At 32.8% G+C, this 22213-nt stretch overlaps 1 protein-coding gene across 2 annotated transcripts in view; it reads left to right on the forward strand.

The window, feature by feature from the left end:
• Window positions 1–22213, forward strand: part of LOC145296806 (uncharacterized) — a 187098-nt gene that overhangs the window by 149594 nt on the left and 15291 nt on the right. For both annotated transcript variants that reach the window (XM_080142890.1, XM_080142888.1), the window contains 4 exons: window positions 7265–7589; window positions 9975–10068; window positions 15933–16067; window positions 20895–20984. In XM_080142890.1, coding sequence (XP_079999016.1) covers window positions 7275–7589; window positions 9975–10068; window positions 15933–16067; window positions 20895–20984 — 634 coding nt within the window. In that variant the 5' untranslated portion in view covers window positions 7265–7274. The remainder of the gene's footprint in view (window positions 1–7264; window positions 7590–9974; window positions 10069–15932; window positions 16068–20894; window positions 20985–22213) is intronic.

A 22213-nucleotide genomic window follows, 5' to 3' on the forward strand; every position in this document is an offset into this window, starting at 1 on the left:
GATTGATTTTTAGTGATATATACATATATTACATAGGCATCACCACTTATCAAGGTCAAGCGGCCACTCGAGGATAAGGGTTAAAGAGTGTACAGTAGAAATTGGACAATATAGTAATCGTTAGTAATGGAAATTCGGTAAATTTGTTAACAAGTGGAACGGCTCATCAGGAACTTGTTTACGTTAGACTTGAAGACAACCATATTGTAGTCAGCTGGAAAGCAGGAAAACGGAAGACAATTCCACAGGCGTGCAGTTCTAAGAAAGAAGCTTTGTTCATAGAATCTACGTTTAGGTTTAGACACAGATAACGAGTGGGGGGAAACATTAACCATTATATATATATATATATATATATATATATATATATATATATATATATATATATATATATAAAGTGAAAGGAGGTTGATAAAGACTGTTCCGCACACACACATAAGGTCAAATTCAATTTTATTTCTAGCCGGTAAAAATAGATTAAAATAAAGAGATTAAAATTGAAAAATAACCTCAACAGGAGTAAACCTACTTAAACTTACTCCTTTGCATGCACAAATATACATATAGCCGCTTAATTTTGAACATTTTCTGACCCATCTGTCGATAGCTCAAAAGGTAACGACTAACGTTTGAACGCTTTCATTTTTTCTTTTTATTCTAGCTGATGGCACACAAGTCATGTTTTTAACTTTTGAAAGCATTACTATATATTGGTGTGATATAATACTCAATCTAAATAATCCGACGAGAAAAATAATAGGCTATTTTAACAAAAGTTAACATCTTATACAGCCTAACATCACATGCGTATTTGAGCCGAAAGGCTCGACATATAAAATCAACAGTAGGGTTTTTTTATATGACAGTGGTGTGTTCGAAATGAATGTTTTTGTTTAAAGCACAATTGCATCATGACATCACAATTGCACCATTTCTTTGTATATTTTAATTATTTCTTTCTTTATAATTTAGAATACCATGCATCTTATGTCATTTTACCAAACCAGAGCGACACAGCCAAATCATGTTCTGAGGATGCCATATCAACACCGGTTGCAATCATTATTTTAGCTGAAATTATTTTTGGTCCCCCGACAAAAGGAGATTAGACCTATAATTTCACCCTTGTCCGTTCGTCTGACCGCACTTTTCTCAATAACTACGCCTTGCAATTTTTTTTAAATTTTGTACAAACATGATATGAATAAAAAAAGTAACAGAACGGATTTTCTCGGGAAAACCCCGGTTGCCTCTTAAGGGGTGCCTTCCGAGTTAAAATGGCTTAAATTGACACTTTTGTGCTTATTTAAAAAAAAAAAAAAATGATGCCTTGGATTTTATAAAACTTTCTGAAAAGTTGTAACTAACTGATTTCTATATAATTTTGTTTGTCTACACTTCGTGATAACTCTTGGGTGTACCCCAGGGGCTCTTTTAAGGCTAATAAAAGCACTCCATTTTGGGGACTATTTTACCATATTTATCCAAAATGTTCCGTGCATGTTTATTTAGCAGTTTTGCATGGTGCTGAACTCAAATTTAGGCCTTGGGGACTTTTGGGGCTAAACGGGGGGAAAATGATGGGCTTAATCATTTTTTTTTTTTTTAAATTTTATTTTATCATGGTGCAGAACTCGAATTTACATATGTTAAGGTCTAAAATTGTACCGTTTGTTCATTTTCACCAGGATTTTAAGTTCCCTGGGGACTTTTGAGGCTAAAGGGGGGGGGCAATGCTGAACTTAGTCATTTTTTATGCCTCGTCCATTGCGCACTCACGGGGGACCATGCATGCTTCACTTGTTTTTGTTTTGTTTTTGTTTTTTATTCATATATTTCCCTGATCTCCTTACGAGAGTCCAAGAACTGTCACGTATGCAAAGGTTGAGTTGGCAATAGAACCTCGTCTTCTGACTTCAATAGGAAAGATCTCAGTTATCCAACTATTTCTAACACATTCGTATCTATTTTTTCTAACACACGCGAATGCACGAAATCAATGTTTTATTTAAAAGAAACAGTAAATTTAATCGTAAAAACTTTCTTTGAGTTAACGGACCAAATTACGAGTTCTGGACCTAGAGAGTTTCAGTTTATGTCCGTATAAAAGTAGTGTGGTCATATCACGGCGGTTAAAACTTCATAGTGTTTTGCGATGAACTCTCTACCCAAGATGGCCTTGTCGAAATGAGGACAAAGAAACATTAAAATAAATGAATATTCTGCGATAATAATCCCTTAAGATTCTTATCTGAATGACGGATTTGGCACTGGTTTCGTGTCATTTTGCCAGCAATCACATTTCGAGTAGAGTACATTAATGTGATTGGATTATTGAATTTATATCGTACATTTGTGTCTGAATGTTTGAAGATTTTCGTTGGGGCATACAGATATCTAGTTCAAAGTCTCTACAAATAATAATATATAGTACTAGCATATCGCCCGAGATTGCCCGGTCGTAAAATATGCTCAATGATATTCGGATTAATACAGGTTTTGTATTTATTATTATATTATATAGTAAAGATTTAAAAAAAAATTTTTTTAAATGATACGTACTCCACAACCGAGAATCGAAACCAAAACGTTTAGCTTACGATTTTTTTTTCCTTTTCCGTTAATGACTGAGCTATAAATACGTTTGCTGCAGGGCTAAAAATTAAAACATGAACCAATAACTATTACGTTACGGAATGCATATCCGTGATGCAGTCGTTCAACCTTCATCTGGCAAATTTCATTACTTTTAATTTTCACATTTTGCACCGATTTTCCTCGGCTAAACCCCAGATATAAAGTTTCGCATGGGTTCAAATACCCTATATATTAAGTTTCATGTCTGTAGACCAAAAACTCTACGAGGAGTTTGGTAGGCAAATGTTTTTTAAACAAAATATACGCATACATAAATATATATAGCAAGAGGATTGTGTTTACTATAACTTTTTTATGCAAATATTACGCAAGTATAAATCATGTAGAATATCTACTTGAATATAATTACACGTAATCGTTAACTAAAGATAATGACCGCATAAGAAAACCGAAAAAATCTAATAGCGAATTAATTATAGTTATAAAGAACAGGCAAATTAGCTAGATCTTTTGCAGATGAATGCAATTCCACGAAACATATATAACAAAGTTGTATTTTCTTTTGAAATAAATAGAAAAATATTTTTACTATAAATATCAATACACATAAAAAAACAATATTTTAGGACCATAGAAGATAGATATGCGAGCAGAGTAATCTGGCGAATGAAGTCTGGAAATGAAAGTGGTGCTTATTCATTAGATGCAAAAGTTCTTCATCATTTTTAAAACTCAAAAACTTAATTTTTTATGATATATTAGGTGCTTTTTAGGAATAGATATCCAGAAATCTTCAATCGTGACGTAAGCAGTTCCGCATACAAACGAAAAAAGGCGAATAAAGTCCCAATGTTTCTGCACAATCCGAACAGATCTAAACCAGCTTTGCAAGCTAAAACTTTCTTTAGAATTTAGTTAGGATTAGTTTAAGGTTAGTTTACAGTTAGGGTGAAAAAAAAGAAAACAATTCGGTTTTCATTTGTTGATTGTTCGATGAAGTTCATTAACAATCACCAAATAGTCTCGAACCAAGTTTTTATCTTTTCTTCATCAACGCTCTGATCTCTGTCTAGCATCAATCGAAATAAATGGCTCTTGTCTTGGGGAGGCTCCATGTTTTGACAAAATTCTAGGTCTGACCTTTACTCCCTAATCCGTTGGCAAGGCTGCTGGAAAAACGGCGAGATCGTTCTACCGTTCCAGTAAATATCTCACTTCTGATGTAATTCTCCACTTGTAAGTCTACGGATGAAGTACTATTGCCATATCTGGGCAGGAGCTGTTAGAAGCAGTTTATCATGCCTTGACAGAGTTCAAAATAGACTTCATAGCTTGGTAGGGGATGCCTTTATCCCTTCCCTGCAACCTGTTTCCCACTTTGCAAGCCTGTCTCTGCTTTATTGTTCTTTTCATGGCGAGTGCTCGTCTGACTTTAATGAAAAACACTCGTCTAGCTGAAACCACTATCAATAATTTCACCCACATTTATTTGTGCCTAAACCTAAACGCAGATTCCATAAACAAAGCTTCTGTCTTAGAACTGCACACCTGTGGAACTCTGTTCTGTTTTTCTGCTTTCCAACTGACTACGATATCGTTGTCTTCAAGCCCAACGTAAACAAATTCTTGACGAACCATCCCCTTAAGTAATCCAATTGACCAAATTTCTACTAATAACGATGACTACAACATGTTTTGTTTTACCACTGTACACTCATTAACCTTTATCCTCGAGTGGCCTCTAGGCCTTGGTAAGTAGTGACTCTTTTGTAAAAAAAAAGTTATAAAATCTTCTTGAATACCTATTTTGAAATAATACAGTATATTTTATCGCAAATTCCCTAAAATAAAACAATCAAACTGAATGATAATAATCATTATCCTTTGTTAAGTCTTATTACGGAAAAGTCGAGCTTAATCTTGTTACATGGGCTTAATATAAATAAAATTAAACAAAGTAAAATGTCGTATTCACTGATTGTGATTGCCCGGTGTGATCGCAGTCCAAACGATATTAAACAAAATAAAATTATGCACTTCATCATAGCTACCATGTCTGAAATCCAAAATTGCGAACGGATGTTTATCTGAAGACAAATTTTAAGCCGCATAGCTTTTGTCAGTATTGTCATTTTTATCATTTATTAACAGAAAAACTGCTTGATTTTTTTTATTAATAATTGTTTGTTGCTTTGTAATTTAATTGTATTTGGTTAATGATTAATAAGTAAACTAATTTTAAAATATTTAAAAATGCATTCCAATTATAAAAAAAAGTTTGATTCGATTATTTAGTTTAAATAATATTTTATAAATTTTAAAAAGAATAATAATAATTTTTAATAAATAATATTTAACAATTTGATTTTATTAACTGTTAATGATTAAACAAATTATTATTTGCTCAAGAAACCCCCGGTTTCTTATTTCATTAAATTAATGCCATGTAATTTTACCCCAGAGAAAAACATATGACATTGTATCTTTCTACTATAAAACTAGATTCTTGTACACAACACAAACTTGATTTGTGCCCAAATCTTAAACTATGCAATTATACATACAGTTATTATATACATATATACATATATATATATATATATATATATATATATATATATATATATATATATATATAATGGTTATTTTATGTATCTACAAAAGATTTCATGTATCTGTTTTCAATGTTTGCTTTGACGGTGCTCAATACGTAAGTAGAGCTAGATAGTGAGTTTTGAAAATATATATGACAATTAAGCCTCGTAAGGATTCGTAAGTCTATTGCATGGAATCGATGTTACTTCGTGTGTTTATATATTCCCGCGGTACTAGGCTTGCTAATCAACCGATCAGATTCTTTGTCATATTCACACACTTATTTATCCTAGCCTATATGCGCGCGTTTATCAGGCAAAGGTTGACTTCATCTTTAAATAAACTCTTTCTTTGTTCGTTATTGTTACGGTGAAGTGTTGAAATGTGACCTAGTTTTAATCTGAATAGTTCGCTTACATTTTAACTCATAGTAGTTTATTTATTTATTTATTATTCTCATTTTTATTATTGTTATTATTATTATTATTATTATTATTATTATTTATGCATTTTTTGTGTATTGTTATCTTAAGGTAAAATTTATTTTGTGTATACATATCTTTGCTTGCTATTTTACTCTTGCAGCTTAATGAATTTGAGAGTTCTTTAAAATTTAGGATAGCTAGTTTATCATTAAAACATAGTCTACATGGGTCGTCTAAAATTCTACATATGCTGGCTTGCCGTACTATTTTCCACTCGACTATCGACGATCGTCCACTTTTCATTGAACTCCCAGCAGTGGTTCGCTAGTAAACGAAGAAATAGATTAGTCTTAATAAAAGATTTTTACATCAGTAAGGGGCCTATTTAGATCTGTCAATTATATTAAAATAAACACTGAAACTTAATCTATATATTAATACGATAGCATGTGTATTACTTTGTCACGCTTACATCTTTTTTCTTTTGAGTGGCTGTTGTTTAATAATTGTTGTGTCCTTCCATTTCTTGTAATAAATAATTTTGCCAAGAATTCTTCATAAGTTTTGGGTTCGTTTTCGATTATAGATAATGTCACTCAACTCATCTATTTTTTATTTTTGAAATCACTATTTTATAATGTTTTTAACGGTCATACTTACATTATTAAATAGAGAAAAATAAATAACTCACCTCTTTTTTATTGTTCTATCCTTTTGTATTGTTCTACTCGCTACTGTATTAATATATAGACTTGCTTTGATAAATATTTTTACAGTTTTAACAAAAGGACTAGAATAATATGATGGTGTCTTTATTAATGCTGAACGCAAACAGAATGCCCAGTAGCAATGTATTACATATGAAAGCTGCCTCTATAGATATAGCTTTTTAAATGGATGACTAAAAGTTGGAATTTTTGTTTGCGTGGGCAGTTATCATTTATTTATTTATGTATTTATTTATACTCTTTTTTATGCCTTTGCAACTTGGGCGTGAGAAGCTACTAATTGGAATGATGTCTAAAGAGGACTGTGTGGAGAGATGAGCATCATGTTGAGAAGGAATTTAAAAATTAAGTTGTCCAAGTGAAAAAAAAATAGCGTGAAATACTTTTCGGCATCTACGTATCTCAATAAAGATTTGGGATTTTTCTGTTTATCAAACTAGTCGGGAGTACGTATGTTGAAGTAGTACAAGTGTTAAGCGTTCATCAGAGCACATTTCTTTAAAATACTTGTAAAACTGATACAGGGATGCAACATTGCGGCAATGGAACCTATTAGATTGGAGTTTTTTTTTTTTTGCACCCTGTATAAAAGTGGGAGATTATTGGTGGATGCATCAGCGCGCATGTGGCGACAAAACTCTATGCATGGGCAAATGATGGCTTTGTGGGTGATAAAAATAAACTTTTAGGTGTGAGTAATTTTCTAGTATGGTAGACGGGAGCCCACCTATTTTATAGCAGCCTCAATTGTTTTTATTTATCTGGGGTGTTCAATGCATGGCTCGTAATTGAACAACGCGCCACTGTTCACACACGAGCTATAGGTTGGCCATCCGTAATATTCCACAAAGGTGTCCGCAGTCATTCGTCATTTTATTTTATTTATGTATTTTTTTTTTTTTTCTAATTTGATTCCAGGTAATCTACGATGGAGAAAGACGCTGGAACGGTGTCAGTAGACGTCAACCAGACTGCAGCGACCTATGAATCATTGATAACGCCGGACAGTGTGGAAAGGCCGGACCATATACCGGTGTTTGCCGAGGAAGAAGACGGATACTATGGTGGGAAAGGCAAATTTAATGCGCACAAAAAATACGTCCCCAAGATTTCCTACAGACATTTCTCTTTGCCTTTCAGAAGACGCGAATTGCTTGTATTATGTGCCGGGTGTCTCTTAATGTGCATCGCACTCACTCTCATTGTGACCGGGGCCATACGAGTTCATGGATGCAGCTGTCCGGTAAGAAACGATCCGCATTTATGTGTAATTATCAGGTATCCTGGCGTTGCCCGGGAATGAATGGGGACCTCTGTGTACTCCCGCTCCTACCTCTGGATTCTATTTCTTTTTATTTTATTTCTATAATTTTTAATTTTCAAATTATAAGAAAATACATTACTTATGCAATATAATGACCGTGTTGTCGTTGGAATCATTGGGAGGGTACGGAAAACGACGGAGAGTGCCGAAATGCTGAGCGCCTTACAACTAATACCAAGAATCATAAAGAAAACATCTATTTATCATTGGTTTATTATATAAAAAAAATAAATATTTAGTTTGATTTGAAAAAATAATATTTACTATAAATAGAAAAAAAAACTATTTTTTTAATTGTTTGCTATCAGTTGTTAGGTATTCAAAAAATAAATATTTATCCATAAATCTTACCTTGCAATGATTTTTTTTTACTTTAATTTTCTAAAAGTTTCATGAAAATAACGTATTCAAGAATATTGTTTTTATTTTGCATTTTTCAATGAACTTGTTTTTAATTTTTAATTAAATTTTTGATGAATTAGCTTCATACTGACAGAAATAATATATTTTTCATTTAAATAAATTGGCCAGTATTTGCACGAAAAAAAATCACAAAACTTTGCTTCAGCACCTTTCGACATTTTCCGTCAACGTCCGGGTGATTCCAACGATAGCACGATTTTTATACTGCATAATTACCTAAAATCCATAAAAGCCGGTCGAGAAACGGATTGTTCTTGTTATGTAAAAGAAGGGAAACTGACACTTGATAACTGAGTTTCTTTTATCTGCTGTTCAATTCGTGAGGCATCCATTTATCAAGATTTTTATTTCCAATCTCTCTCAAGTGTTTGGACATCGTCGTATACGTTACGTCTATCTCAGAAGCAAGTTCGAATAGTTGTGAGTGGAGTGGCTTCGACTAAGGCTCTTAATTAATCGTTGTCAACATCCGATGGTCGACCACTACGCTCATCATCTTCAAGACTCTCGACGCTGGCACGAAATTTCTTAAACCACCATTGTGTTGTGCGTTCAGTAGTTGTTCCTGAGCCAAACCCTTCGTTGATACCGCGACTTGTTTCATCAGTTTTTCAGTTTAGCTTTAATTCCAATAAGAAAATTGTTTGTTTTTTTTCATCCTGTATTTAACGTTCTGAAAAGAAGACACGATTGTTTTAAAACGATTGTAATTTAAACGATTTGATAGAGCGAAAAGGGCTCTTTAAAATGATATATAAAGTAAAGGTATTGTAACGAAAACTTATTTGCAAATACTTCATTGGAAATTAAAATTTAAAAGTCCGCAAGAATTTTCTTCTCAACTTAATAATAAATAAAAAGTATACGTGTAGGTGTGTATGTGTGTGTGTGTTTGTGTGCGCACGCATTTGTGTGTATGGAGAGAGAGAGAGAGAGAGAGAGAGAGAGAGAGAGAGAGAGTTGTAAGTAGAATATTCTAAGAATACTTTCTTTGCTTACAATCAACATCCCAACCACATTTGAGGGTAATAAAAGCGGAACGTCGAATGACTTCGATCGTTAAGCGCGCTCCGTTTTTCTTGAGACCTCTCTTGTAACTCTTTGATTGTTTCTGATGTATTGCCCACTTGACAACGTCAAAATAAAAAAAGTACAAGGTTTAAAATTTCTATTATAGTCTGACTCTTGCAGTTATCAAAATAATCACAGTATACCATTCTAAAATGTACCCTTGATCTAAACCTCATTACACTTTATGATGTTACACTTATTCACTTTCTTGCTTTTAATCTCGTTACGCATCTTTATTGCCTGCCAAGCTACTAGGACATCCAATGAGACTCTCTAATATTTGCTTGTTGGTTTCGGGAAGAATCAGTTTGTTAATTAATTTTTATTTGCCTCTCTATTTATCGTTTCATTTTTTTTTCTTTAGTAAACTATTAGTTAATGTTTGTTGTCACATTCCGAAAATGTTACTGACGTTGAACATTTTCCCATTTTGATCAGCAGTTATCGCCCTTGTTTTTTTTTTTTTTTTTACTTTTTAGAGTATAATTTTAACTTTAATCGAAAGTTTAATTTGAATTTGACCGGAGCTCATGTTAAAGAAAAAAAAAAATGATCCTACAAGATACATGGTCGATAAACAAGGGGAGTAAATCTTGTTGACTTTAATGGTTTTCACTCGAATTTGAACTGGAATCTAATTTTTTCTATTATAAATTGTAATTAACACGTTAAATTGCTTGCCAAAGAACATACAATGAAACAAAAACATATTTTCCATTAAATTGGATTTTTTATTCGAGAGTTTTTATGATTTTTTATTTTACTCTGTTTAAATATTTATTTGTTAATTTTTATTTATTTATTTTACAGGATTTAATGAAATGTTTCGGAAATGACGGCAAGGGATCTTACTCCGAGGAGGATATTCATCTGATCCCGCTAAAAAATTTAAGAAATCTTACAGGTACATTTAAGTGATTTTATACATGATTTTAGACGAAATAAAGTTTCTGATTTTTTTTTTTTTAGATGAGCATTGATATTTAGATTATTCAGATTACTGTTTTGATCGCTAGTGTTAGTTTCACAACGTTTCGGCCGATGTGACTCCCAACCGTCTTCGAGTGTGTCTTTTTAAACGGAACGGTATTTCGTATGGAACCCTTTAATCAAAGGGGACCGCATATAACTAGGTAAAACTCAGTTGTAATTGATATTGTTCTAGAGGTTGAAGATTCAATATTCAGTGGGGGCGATATTGAGAATACAATTCTGAATTACGTAAACCTTCTACCCGGTCATGGCTAACAGAACGAGAGAATACTGTCCACGTTGGTTAAATAAAGTTCTGTTCAAAATTTCGTGCAGACGCTCGAGTTGGACAAAAAGATTCTCGAGTTCGACAAATACATTTGAAGAAAGTCGGTGTTTACATCGACTGAAACTTTGTGAAAATAAAACTTAATTTGAGAACATTAGTCAGAATAATCCAAAAAATGTAACTTAAAATCTTGCTAACTTGCAACTTCTTTACTGTAATTGATTCTTTTAAGATCGGATCATCTACTTCTACATGTGGGTTTTATATATTCTTAAACCCTTTTATGGTCAATGTTGCATCTCTGATATTTCGTGTAATATATTCAATTTTCTGTCTCATCTCCTTTCCAACATCAACGTGTATATAAAAAAGGTTATTTCTCTTTACCCCATAAATAATTATTTTCTTGCCTACTCCTATTCTTAAAACAAAAAATTGCCCTGTTCCATTGGCCAAGGCGTTTCTCCTTGACCAATCAGTGGACACCGTATTTGTCTCACTAAATGTGAAAAATCCCTGTCCTTCCTCATTTTCGAATGGAACGCCAAGCTGTCAACAATTAAGAACCCCCTTCTCCTTTATTGAATGCGACTACCTGTTTGAACATTCAAAGAGCCGTCTATTCGTGGACGTAAAAGAATTTCCTGTGATTATAGTCGGACTTCAAAAGCCGCAAACACAATCAGATTTGCAATCACTTTGTTCAATTTAATTCAATACAAATATTATCGTTATCTCAATCTTGTATGTGTATTCTATACCTCTTTCATTAAGCATTAGCTCCAACTTCAACAAACGAAAACTGAATCGTTCCCTGTCGAATCATTTTACGTACGTGTTAAATCCTAACTTCTTTGACAATTGAGGATGTGTCCAAATCTTTAGCAACTAATATCAAGAGTCGTAACGAGCTCATATTATTGCAGTTGTTCCTGAATCTTCTTGTATTCTTCGTTTGGTAACTTGCCATCCTCAACCTCTTTAGTTCGCCGGAAACCTATTTCGGAGAAATGAACAAGTAAATAAGTTTTCTGACTTTACAGAAAAATATAATTTGAAGACATTTCACGTTTCTCGTGGCGTTCTTGTAAAAAAAAAAAAACCTTGGTGGCTCTCATTTTAAATTATATTTTATCTCTTGAGGACGATCACATAAATCCAGAAAACTTATATATATTGTGTGCGTGTGTGGTTATGCATATATATATATATATATATATATATATATATATATATAATTATTTTTTACTACGATAATTAAATACCTACAGACATTAGTGTTTCATCCTTTCGGGAATCTTCAGTGCAGGGTGTCACGATTAGTACCAGTCGAACGATTCGAACCCCCGCAACACGAGACATCTCTGGCTCGATTAGCGAAGACCTAATCAATTCGACTACCATTAACTGCGTGAAAGAACGTTGAATTTTTAAACATTTTAATTTTAAATGTTCATTTACGTAAGTCAGATAGAGATCTAATCGTGATACGATGATCTATGCATAAGAGCTAAATTGACCGACTTTTAATTCAACTGAAAGTGCTCAACGGTGAGAAACGAATGTCTTAAAGCGGCTGTTATAATTACTTTTTTACTATAATAATTAAATACTTCCAGACACTAGTGTTTCATCCATTCGGGAATACATATATATATATATATATGTGTGTGTGTGTGTGTGTGTGTGTGTGTGTGTGTGTGTGTGTGTGTGTGTGTATAGATATGCATATATGTGAATGTATATATGTATATATATATGTATGTATATATATGTATATATATGTATACATATAGATAGATAGTTTATTATATAAATATGTTGCATCCCTGTATCAGTTTTACAAGTATTTTAAAGAAATGTGCTCTGATGAACGCTTAACACTTGTACTACTTCAACATACGTACTCCCGACTAGTCTGATAAACAGAAAAATCCCAAATCTTTATTGAGATACGTAGATGCCGAAAAGTATTTCACGCTATTTTTTTTTTTTTTTTTCATTTGGACAACTTAATTTTTCAAATTCCTTCTCTGATTTTTCTTACCTGACAGTATGAAGCTACACAAGCTTAAATGTAACGGGAGCGAACAACATGATGCTCATCTCTCCACAGACATCATTCCAATTAGTAGCCTCTCACGCCCAAGTTGCAAAGGCATGAAAAAGAGTATAAATAAATAAATAAATAAATGATAACTGCCCACACAAACAAAAATTCCAACTTTTGGCCGTCCATTTAAAAAGCTATATCTTTAGCGGTATCTTTCATATGTAATACGTTGCTGCTGGGCATTCTGTTTGCGTTCAGCATTAATAAAGACACTATCATATTATTCTAGTCCGTTTGTTAAAACTGTAAAAATATTTATCTAAGCAAGTCTATATATTAATACAGTAGCGAGTTTCAATTCAATTCAGAGTGCCCTTTTTTGAGAGCTTGATTTTCCCCGTGTTAAAAACTCCTTTGCTTCTGACTCTGTCCTCTTAAGAATAACATATATATTTTAAGGTGCGTCCGTTCAACCTGCATTTTTATTTGTCTTCTCGGCAGAGTGTTAGACGCAAGGTCAGATGAGGTTGCGGGGTGAGAATTCCTAGTAAGTATAAAAAATAATAATAATAATAACTAGCGGAACCTGTTGAAAATCCACAGTGGCATCTTTCACATGTACTAAATTGCTGTTTGGCATTCTGTGGGCGTTCAGCGTGAATAAAGACATCATCACATTATTATAGTCCGTTTGTTAAAACTGTAAAAATATTTATCAAAGCAAGTCTATATATTAATACAGTAGCGTGTAGAACAATACAAAAGGATAGAACAATAAAAAAGAGGTGAGTTATTTATTTTTCTCTATTTAATAATGTAAGCATGACCGTTAAAAACATTATAAAATAGTGATTTCAAAAATAAAAAATAGATGAGTTGAGTGACATCATCTATAAGCGAAAACGAACCCAAAACTTATGAAGAATTCTTGACAAAATAATTAATTACAAGAAATGGAAGGACACAATAACAATTATTAAACGACAACCACTCAAAAGAAAAAAGATGTAAGCGTGACACACAAAGTCACACACGCGCTATCGTATTAATATATAGATTAAGTTTCAGTGTTTATTTTAATATAATTGACAGATCTAAATAGGCCCCTTACTGATGTAAAAATCTTTTATTTAGACTAATCTATTTCTTCGTTTACTAGCGAACCACTACTGGGAGTTCAATGAAAAGTGGACGATCGTCGATAGTCGAGTGGAAAATAGTACGGCAAGCCAGCATATGTAGAACTTTAGACGACCCATGTAGACTATGTTTTAATGATAAACTAGCTATCCTAAATTTTAAAGAACTCTCAAATTCATTAAGCTGCAAGAGTAAAATAGCAAAGATATGTATACACAAAATAAATTTTACCTTAAGATAACAATACACAAAAAATGAATAAATAATAATAATAATAATAATAATAATAATAATAATAACAACAATAATAAAAATGAAAATAGTAAATAAATAAATAAACTTCTATGAGTTAAAATGAAAGCGAAAACCATTCAGATTAAAACTAGATCACGCTTGAACACTTCACTGTAACAATAACGAACAAAGAAAGAGTTTATTTAAAGATGAAGTCAACCTTTGCCTGATAAACGCGCGCATATTGGCTAGGATAAATGAGTGTGTGGATATAACAAAGAATCTGATCGGTTGATTAGCAAGCCTAGTACCGCGGGAATATATAAACACACGAAGTAACATCGATTCCATGCAATAGACTTACGAATCCTTACGAGGCTTAATTGTCATATATATTTTCAAAACTCACTATCTAGCTCTACTTACGTATTGAGCACCGTCGAAGCAAACATTGAAAATAGATACATTAAATCTTATGTAGATACATAAAATAACCATTATATATATATATATATATATATATATATATATATATATATATATATATATATATATACATACATATGTACTAGCAAAAGTACCTGTCGTTGACTGGGTTCAAAAACAGCCTACAGAAAATGGACTCTGATTTATGAAAGTATGATAGGTTATGAAAAGGAAGGGTTGTAAAGAGATAGCTTCGAATTTGGGGGTATCAAAACCAAAGCAAAATATGATGAAAGTAAAAATAAAATAGATAAACCCCATAATTTAGTATACCATACCTGTTAACACTGAAACACTTATCACAATTTTCTGTGGATCTATATTAAAAAAAAACATTATTAAACTTTGTGATATATTTCCATTCTATGGAGGTCAGGTGCGAACGAACACCCCATGATTTTATTATACCATATTTCATCAAACTAAAACATAATTATCAAAGTATACTTACGCAGATAGATATGAAAAGTCTTTATGAAAGTTTGTGCCTATTTCCATTCTATTGAGGCCAGGCGCGAACGCAGACCCCACAATTTTATTATATCATCCCTATTTAAGTTAAAATATACTTATCAAAGTATTATTATGTACATCTATATCAAAAACACTTGCAAATGTTTGTTTTTTTAATTTTTAAATTTTTTATTTCCATACTTTGTGGACCAGACGCGAACGCAGACCCCACAATTTTAATGAACCACTGTTCTGCCAGATCAAGCATACCCATTCCTGCGTCTCGATACATCTTCTGTCATTATATGTAATCAGTTTTTTAAAATAGTCAACCATATAGGAGCCTATTCGTGACCGGACACACACACACACACACACACACACACACACACATACACACACAGACATTCAGCTTTATATTGTAGATATATGTGCATACATGTTTAAGTGGAGCCTCAATTCAGATAAATACCTCATGAGACCGACTTTTTTCTGTGTAGTGAGATGGTTTCTCTGAATTGATTCTCCACTAAAACATGCATGCACGTATGTGTAACCAATAATGCATGTATAATAAACATATATACTTGCTCTGTTTTCTAGCGCACACTTTTTAATAAACATGGGGGTTTCAGTGGATCTACACCTAGAAAATCAAACTATACAACCATTGTATATATATATATATATAAATATATATATATATGCGTGTGTGTATGCATATATATGTGTGTGTGTGTGTATGTATATACGCATACATTTTTTATAAGAAAAGCATAAAACGGTATAATTAATTAAACGCTTTCTATTATTTTTAACGATGTTTGCTCAAATAAAAACCGCCGCCTAAATACTTACGCGATTATACGCTTTTTACATTTCTTTATTTTTTTTTTGGGGGGGGGGGGTAGGTGTAGAAATGGGATTATTGCTTACATTTAGAGATATCCCAATAGATATTATAGATAAATAGAAAAGTTATAAAAAAATGGAATATATTTTGGTTTTTCATGTCAATGGTTTATTGCTATTATTTAATGATAAAAAAAATTAAATAAAAATACGTTTCCACCCTAAATCATGGCGTTTTATTATATCATAAATAATAAAACACTGTCTTTTATTTGAAATTTTCTATTAGGAAGCACACTAATGGATTTCAACTATGCCTTGGAAAAACCATGTGAACAGTCGTCCACAGATGAAGTCATTGGTTCAATGGAGGGAGACTCCAGCTATGCTGTCGATGGCGATTTAAAAACTTGCTCACGGACAGGTAACACATTTATATTGCTTCCTTTGTTTTATTTTAAAGCATTTACATATAGTCAGCGTTACTTGGGCACTTTAAAACAAAATATAATACGTTAGGGTTTTGTGTTCCTTGATAGAAGCGCTGATTGAGTTTGAATAAAATAAATACGTATTAGATACGTTTGAAGCCAAAACAATGCATTATTATAAAATAAACAGATATTTATTTTTGCTTGAAATTTATATTTAAATTTAGAAATATATTTCGAAGCAAAGCTTCATCTTCAGTATGCCTTTCTTTCTTTTTTTTTTTTTTTTTTTCGTTGAACATTGTATCGCTTTCAAACATAATAGAAGACCCCTGTCGCTCTTGGGATTTGTACACAACTGGCCAGATGGTCTGCAACAAAAAAAAAGAAAAAAGAAAACCGGTTTTCATCAAATGGAAATGGAATCATTTTGTCTTTCCTGGGGTGACAATTTTATCGTTCCACCCTCTACACTTTGGTGTTGACTTTCAAGCTGACTACAAAGATGTGGCTCTCACTTGAAACTACAACAAAGACCATAACCGTGGCCAGAAATTTGTTTTCATCACCCTCGGCACGTTTCTGTAAATCGTGACAATCCAGTGATGCATTTTGAGGGTGATGGCAATCATCCTCTTGCCATAACTTGGATCGCTAGAGAACATGAGTTGTACAGCGGCCCATCTCCGATCTCGCTCGTTGAACATTGTGTCACTTTCAGACATGATAGAAGGCTTCTATCGCTTTGAGATTTGTTCACAACTGGTCAACTAGTAGATGGTCTGCAACAAAATGAAAACCAGTTTTCATCAAACGGAAATGGTATCATGTCGTCTTTTCTAGGGTGACAATTTTATCGTTCCACCTTGTATTACAAAGTTTTGCTTGATAGCATGGTGTTTTACTATCTATCTATCTATAAATATAAAAGCGAAAATGTATGTATGTGTGTATGTGTGTTCGCTTTTTCTGTATGTCTACAAAAGGCTTTTTTCAGAAAAGCGGTCGGTCGTCTAACAACTTTTGAAAACTTTTTATATCACATGTAAATCGTAATATCTCAGAGTAAACAACGGAGCTCGCCTGGCTATTATTGCTCGACTTCGGGAAGATAAATATTCAACAGTTTTCGCTCGCCGCATGTGGGTTAGGCCTTTTCCTATAATAAAAGCGACACTAATTGTCTCGATCGCCGGAAATTTCCGAAAGCAATGAGCTTTGATCAATGTGAAAATATTATTTCCTTATATCAGAAGACAATTGCTATTCAATTTGGAAAAGTGGAGCTGTTTCCTCCTACCCCCAACATCTTGGGGGAAAAAAAAAAGCATTCCGCACTAAATGATACCCCGCAGTTAAAATTGACCTCATTAAGTCATTAAAACGTGCACCTGCTAATTTAAGTAATTAAATAAATTCAAACGTGTTTCCGTTAGCATCTCGCGGTGGCCCGATGGTTAACGTCGCACTCTTTTTTTTTTTTTTTCATACTTTAATTTACAAATTTGCCCCAAGGCTTCGGTTTCGATCCTCATACTTACCTACCAAAACATTTTGGGTAAATCAAACCCCCCCCCCCCGGGGTTTTGATTTACCCAAAACCACACACACCTCCAAACACCCGGGCAACGCCGGGTACCCCTTGCTAGTCATAATATAAAACTCAAATCATTTTGATTGGGTGCTGAAACCGTTCATCCGATTTATACCTTCCGGTTTAAAAATTCTGCGCATGCGTAAATAAGAACAAAGTCATAAAGCCCTTTTTAATCGGCAATTTACGGCTTGTGTTTTTTCTTATTTAATTTATTTTTAATTGGATTTATACATTTCATTTTTCTACACTCTTAATATAAATAAAACGAATATAAATAAATAAATCCGAAAAAAAAATTTTTTTTTAATTGGTTTGCATTACAAATAAATAAAATCGTTCCGCTTTATTGTTTTACTTTTTTTTATATTTCAATTAATAAAATTCACAAATAATCTATCGGGAATTTTACGAATGTTTTTTCCCCCGTATTTTATTTTTCCTTACATTTCTGTATATTACTTGTTTAAGAATTTTCATACAAATAAAACGATATAAAACCGAAGATAATAAAAAAACATTTCCGTTTTTAGCGTCCCAAATTTTTAAAACGATTATTTCGATTGTATTTTCATTGCATGTTGAAAATATTTTCAAACTGAAAAACAAAACAAATATGTTTTTAAATGTAATTTTTTAAAAATATTTGGTATTTTTGTACGACCTAACCCAGCGTAGTTTACCTCCTAAAAAGAAATCAAAATCTACTTTGTTTTGCTCATATGTTTCAACGTCCTTTAAAGATAATATAAAACAAGGATTTTTTTTAAATAATAAAAATTTAACATTTTAGAGTTCGGGATCACTTTTCTATATAAATTTAACGTAAAATGAGCACACACTTTTTGGCCACGTAGTGGTAAACGAGATACATAGTCGTTGGCATTTTTTACAGTTAGGCGGCGGGAGTGTGGGCAAAAAGAAGAAATGGGATGGGGGTCATAAGTTCCAAACATTATAAAAATACGTAGAAACACTTCAGAAGATGGCTGGGGAGGAATAATCATTTTTTTTTAAGATCTGCTTGGAAAAGGTATCATCGTTAAATATTACTTCATCAATTAATTATTATTTCCTCATATTTGTAAGGCTGTTAACACAAAATAAAACTAGAGTAGACCTGTACAATGCATACTTCAACCTTGTATTTTTTCTTTTAGTCTTTCTTTTTTTTCCAATTTATTTCAACGGATTATACCCCGCTTATATAAAGGATTTTTAATTTAATCTAAGGAAAATAATGCTAAGACCTTTATTATCCAATGTAATTCGTATTGCTTTCACTGGTCGCCATGTTTGTTTTCGCGCGCGCACGTGTGCATTCAATTTTTACGCGTTTAAATAGCAGGCCGTCCGGCATTTCCCGATCGTAAAATATGCTTAAGTACAATATTTTTTTCAGATTTCATGTTTATTATCATATTGTTTTGGACCCAACATATAGTATAATTTTTAAAGTTTTTTAAAAAAATGGCTCGTGAGCCGCCACTGAGAATCGAAACCAAAACGTTTAGCTTACGATTTACCTTTCCTTTGACGTTAACGCCTGAGTTATGAAGACATATTTGCTGCGAGGCGACTAAAAATTAAAGCATTAACTAATAGCATGCATATTGGTAATGCTGTCGTTCGACCTTCTCATGGCAAATTTCATTTTTTTATTTTTCACATCTTTGCACCGATTTTCCCCGGCTAAAACCTAAATATAAAGTTTTACATGGGTTCGAATACCCTATAAATGAAGTTTCATGTCTGTACACCCAAAACTGACAGTGGAGTTTGGTAGGAAATTTTTTTAAACAAATATATATATATACACATACATAAATATGTATAGAAAGAGGTTTGTGTTCAGTATAAACGTTTTACATAAATAAATATTACGCAAGTGTAAATCATGTAGAATATCTGCATGAATATAATTACACGTCATCGTTAACTAAAGATGATCATCCCATAAGAAAACCGAATAAACTAATTGTGAATTAATAAAAATGAATGTTTAAAAGAATATGCAAATTAGGTAGATTTTTTGTAGATGAATGCAATTCCACGACTCATATATAACAAAGTTGTATTTTCCTTTTAAATAAACAGAAAAAAGGTTCGTCTTTTTTCTTCCTGGCCTTCGGGCCAAGATCTTATTTCTGCTGTTCTTGGCTTTCGGGCCAAGATCAAAGTGTAGTATCTGTTCTGGCAGATACTGCAATCAAAGATCATATGTTGGGGCAACCCCACATATAAGACCATTGCTCTTGAGCAATTAGTTTTGGCCAATGTAGGAAAAAACCCTTCATACCAATTGTCACTATCCAGTTCCCTCTCGGGGGAGCTGATGCCCCTCCCCTTACTTTCCACATTAAAAAAATCGACCTTGTGCCTAATTTGCTCAGTGGGGAAGCAAATAAATAAATTAATAGAATAAAGGGTTTTTAATATGAATATCAATACACGCAAAAAAAAACTTTATAGGACCATAGATTGTGTACTCACTTGCACTTTTATACATTAATTCTGTATACTCACTTTTCCATAGCTAGCTATACTGCAGGATATACTGACTCAACCTCTTTCAATTAAGCTCCATTGAAGCAATGTCGCATTCCTGTGCCTGTTTTACAAATATTTTAATGGAATGTGTTCTGATGAACTCGTTTTACTTGTACCACCCCCGACGTACATATCCCCGACAATAATAATTGCAATAAGATCCCACCCCTCCACTGTTGATGTCCCTAAATGCCAGAAAGCTTTCTATTCTAATAGTCTCTTCCCACGAACAGCTAGACTTTGGAATTCTCTTCCTGCTGCCTGCTTCCCTGGCTGTACTGATATACAGAAGTTTAAATGTAATATAAACAAATATCTTGTTAATCTTTCCTAGACATTGCCCCAAATATTAGCCCCCTACGTCCAAGTGGAGGTATGCTTTGTAAGGGGTGGACATGAGTAAATAAATAAATAAATAAAATAACGCACAAGGTATCCGGATTTCGGTCAGAAATACCGTCGAGTTAAATATATAAAAATATTTGAATTCCGACCAGAAGTAGCTTTTAGGTTGGAGACGAAGGAAAATGCAAGGAATGTTTGGCTTTCAATTTAACTTTAATATTGAACTGGAAATAATCGGTTTGAGAGAACAAAGTATATCAGAACGCGTACATATAATAGGTGTAACATTTTCAGTTCTAGTGAAGCAAAACTAACGAATCTTCTTTTTCAGATGTTGAACATCGACCTTACTGGCAAGTGAATCTGAATAAAGTGCGGCAAATACGGAAAGTGATTTTGATTGGCAAAGATACTCAAACTAGTAAGTATTTTCTTTCTACTTGTTCCATGATTGATTTTTATAATCTACTTTGCTCCCACCCTATGTGCTGTTCATAACTTTATGTGCCTATGTATATATTAAAAAGTGTCAATATGTACGGTAATGCCTTTCTATATAATAGATTTCCTTAACTGCCATAGAGAAAAGTTGGTAGAGACCGCAGAGTTTAATTTTTTTTTAACTTTGATCCCAATTTTGACCCATTAACATTTAGTGGGGGGGGTTAAATCAAATTAAAACATTTGATCCATGTCCAAGTAACAGCATTTAAAATTTCACGTGCTTAGACCCAAAATTGTCGGAGGAGTTTGGTAGAGTTCTCAAAGGTCAAATCATTGAACTTTGATCCCTTGACAGCCAAATTTCTGGACGAAAACCGATTAAAAAGATTTTCTCAAATCTCAATATCCTTGATGTCAAATCTCGAGTCTGTAGACCGAAAATTGAGAGAGATATGTAGTAGGGAAGTGTACACAGACAGACAGACAGACAGACAGGCAGACATTTTCACTTTTATAGATATTTACTCCATCTCTTTTGAATATTATCCTAATAATATTTCATGTCTTACTTTCTGCCGAGCTCAAGACAAATCTAAGTTAATTTATACAGTCATTTATTTATATTAAAAATAGAACTTTTATAGCTACGGGTGCTCCTTTTTACTTTTTAACATTATCCAAGTCTAATAATTTTTTTTTTCTGAGCACATTTATTTTTTGAAAATTTCCCACGAATATACTTGATGCATCTGAAAGTGTTCTTACGTGGGTTTTGTGCCGGGATGCGTGATAAGTATCGAAAATCGAAAAAATCCGATTAAAGAAGGAAGTCCGATTGTGACCAACGTTTAAACATCCTAATATCACAAGTATATTTGAGATGTTTTATCACCGCACAAGCAGAAAGACCCAACCTATAAAACGAACTGTAGATTCTTTTATAAGACAGGTGCGTGTTCGAAATAAAGTTTTTAGAGCACAGTTGAACAATGATACTTGACTTTGTACGTTTAACTTTAATTCAAGTGCTTATCTAAAAGTAATTTTATAAATTCAACAGTTGGCGTTTTGATAAGACAGAAGCACGTTCGAAATAAATGTTTCTAATTAGAGCACAATTGAACCGTGATACTTGTCTTTTGCATTTTAAACTTTAAGTGAAGCCATTATTTACAGATAATTTTATAAAATCAACAATAAATTTTC

The sequence above is a fragment of the Euprymna scolopes genome, chromosome 17, assembly GCF_053919585.1.
Source record: "Euprymna scolopes isolate OS-2025 chromosome 17, ASM5391958v1, whole genome shotgun sequence".
Taxonomy (NCBI): domain Eukaryota; kingdom Metazoa; phylum Mollusca; class Cephalopoda; order Sepiida; family Sepiolidae; genus Euprymna; species Euprymna scolopes.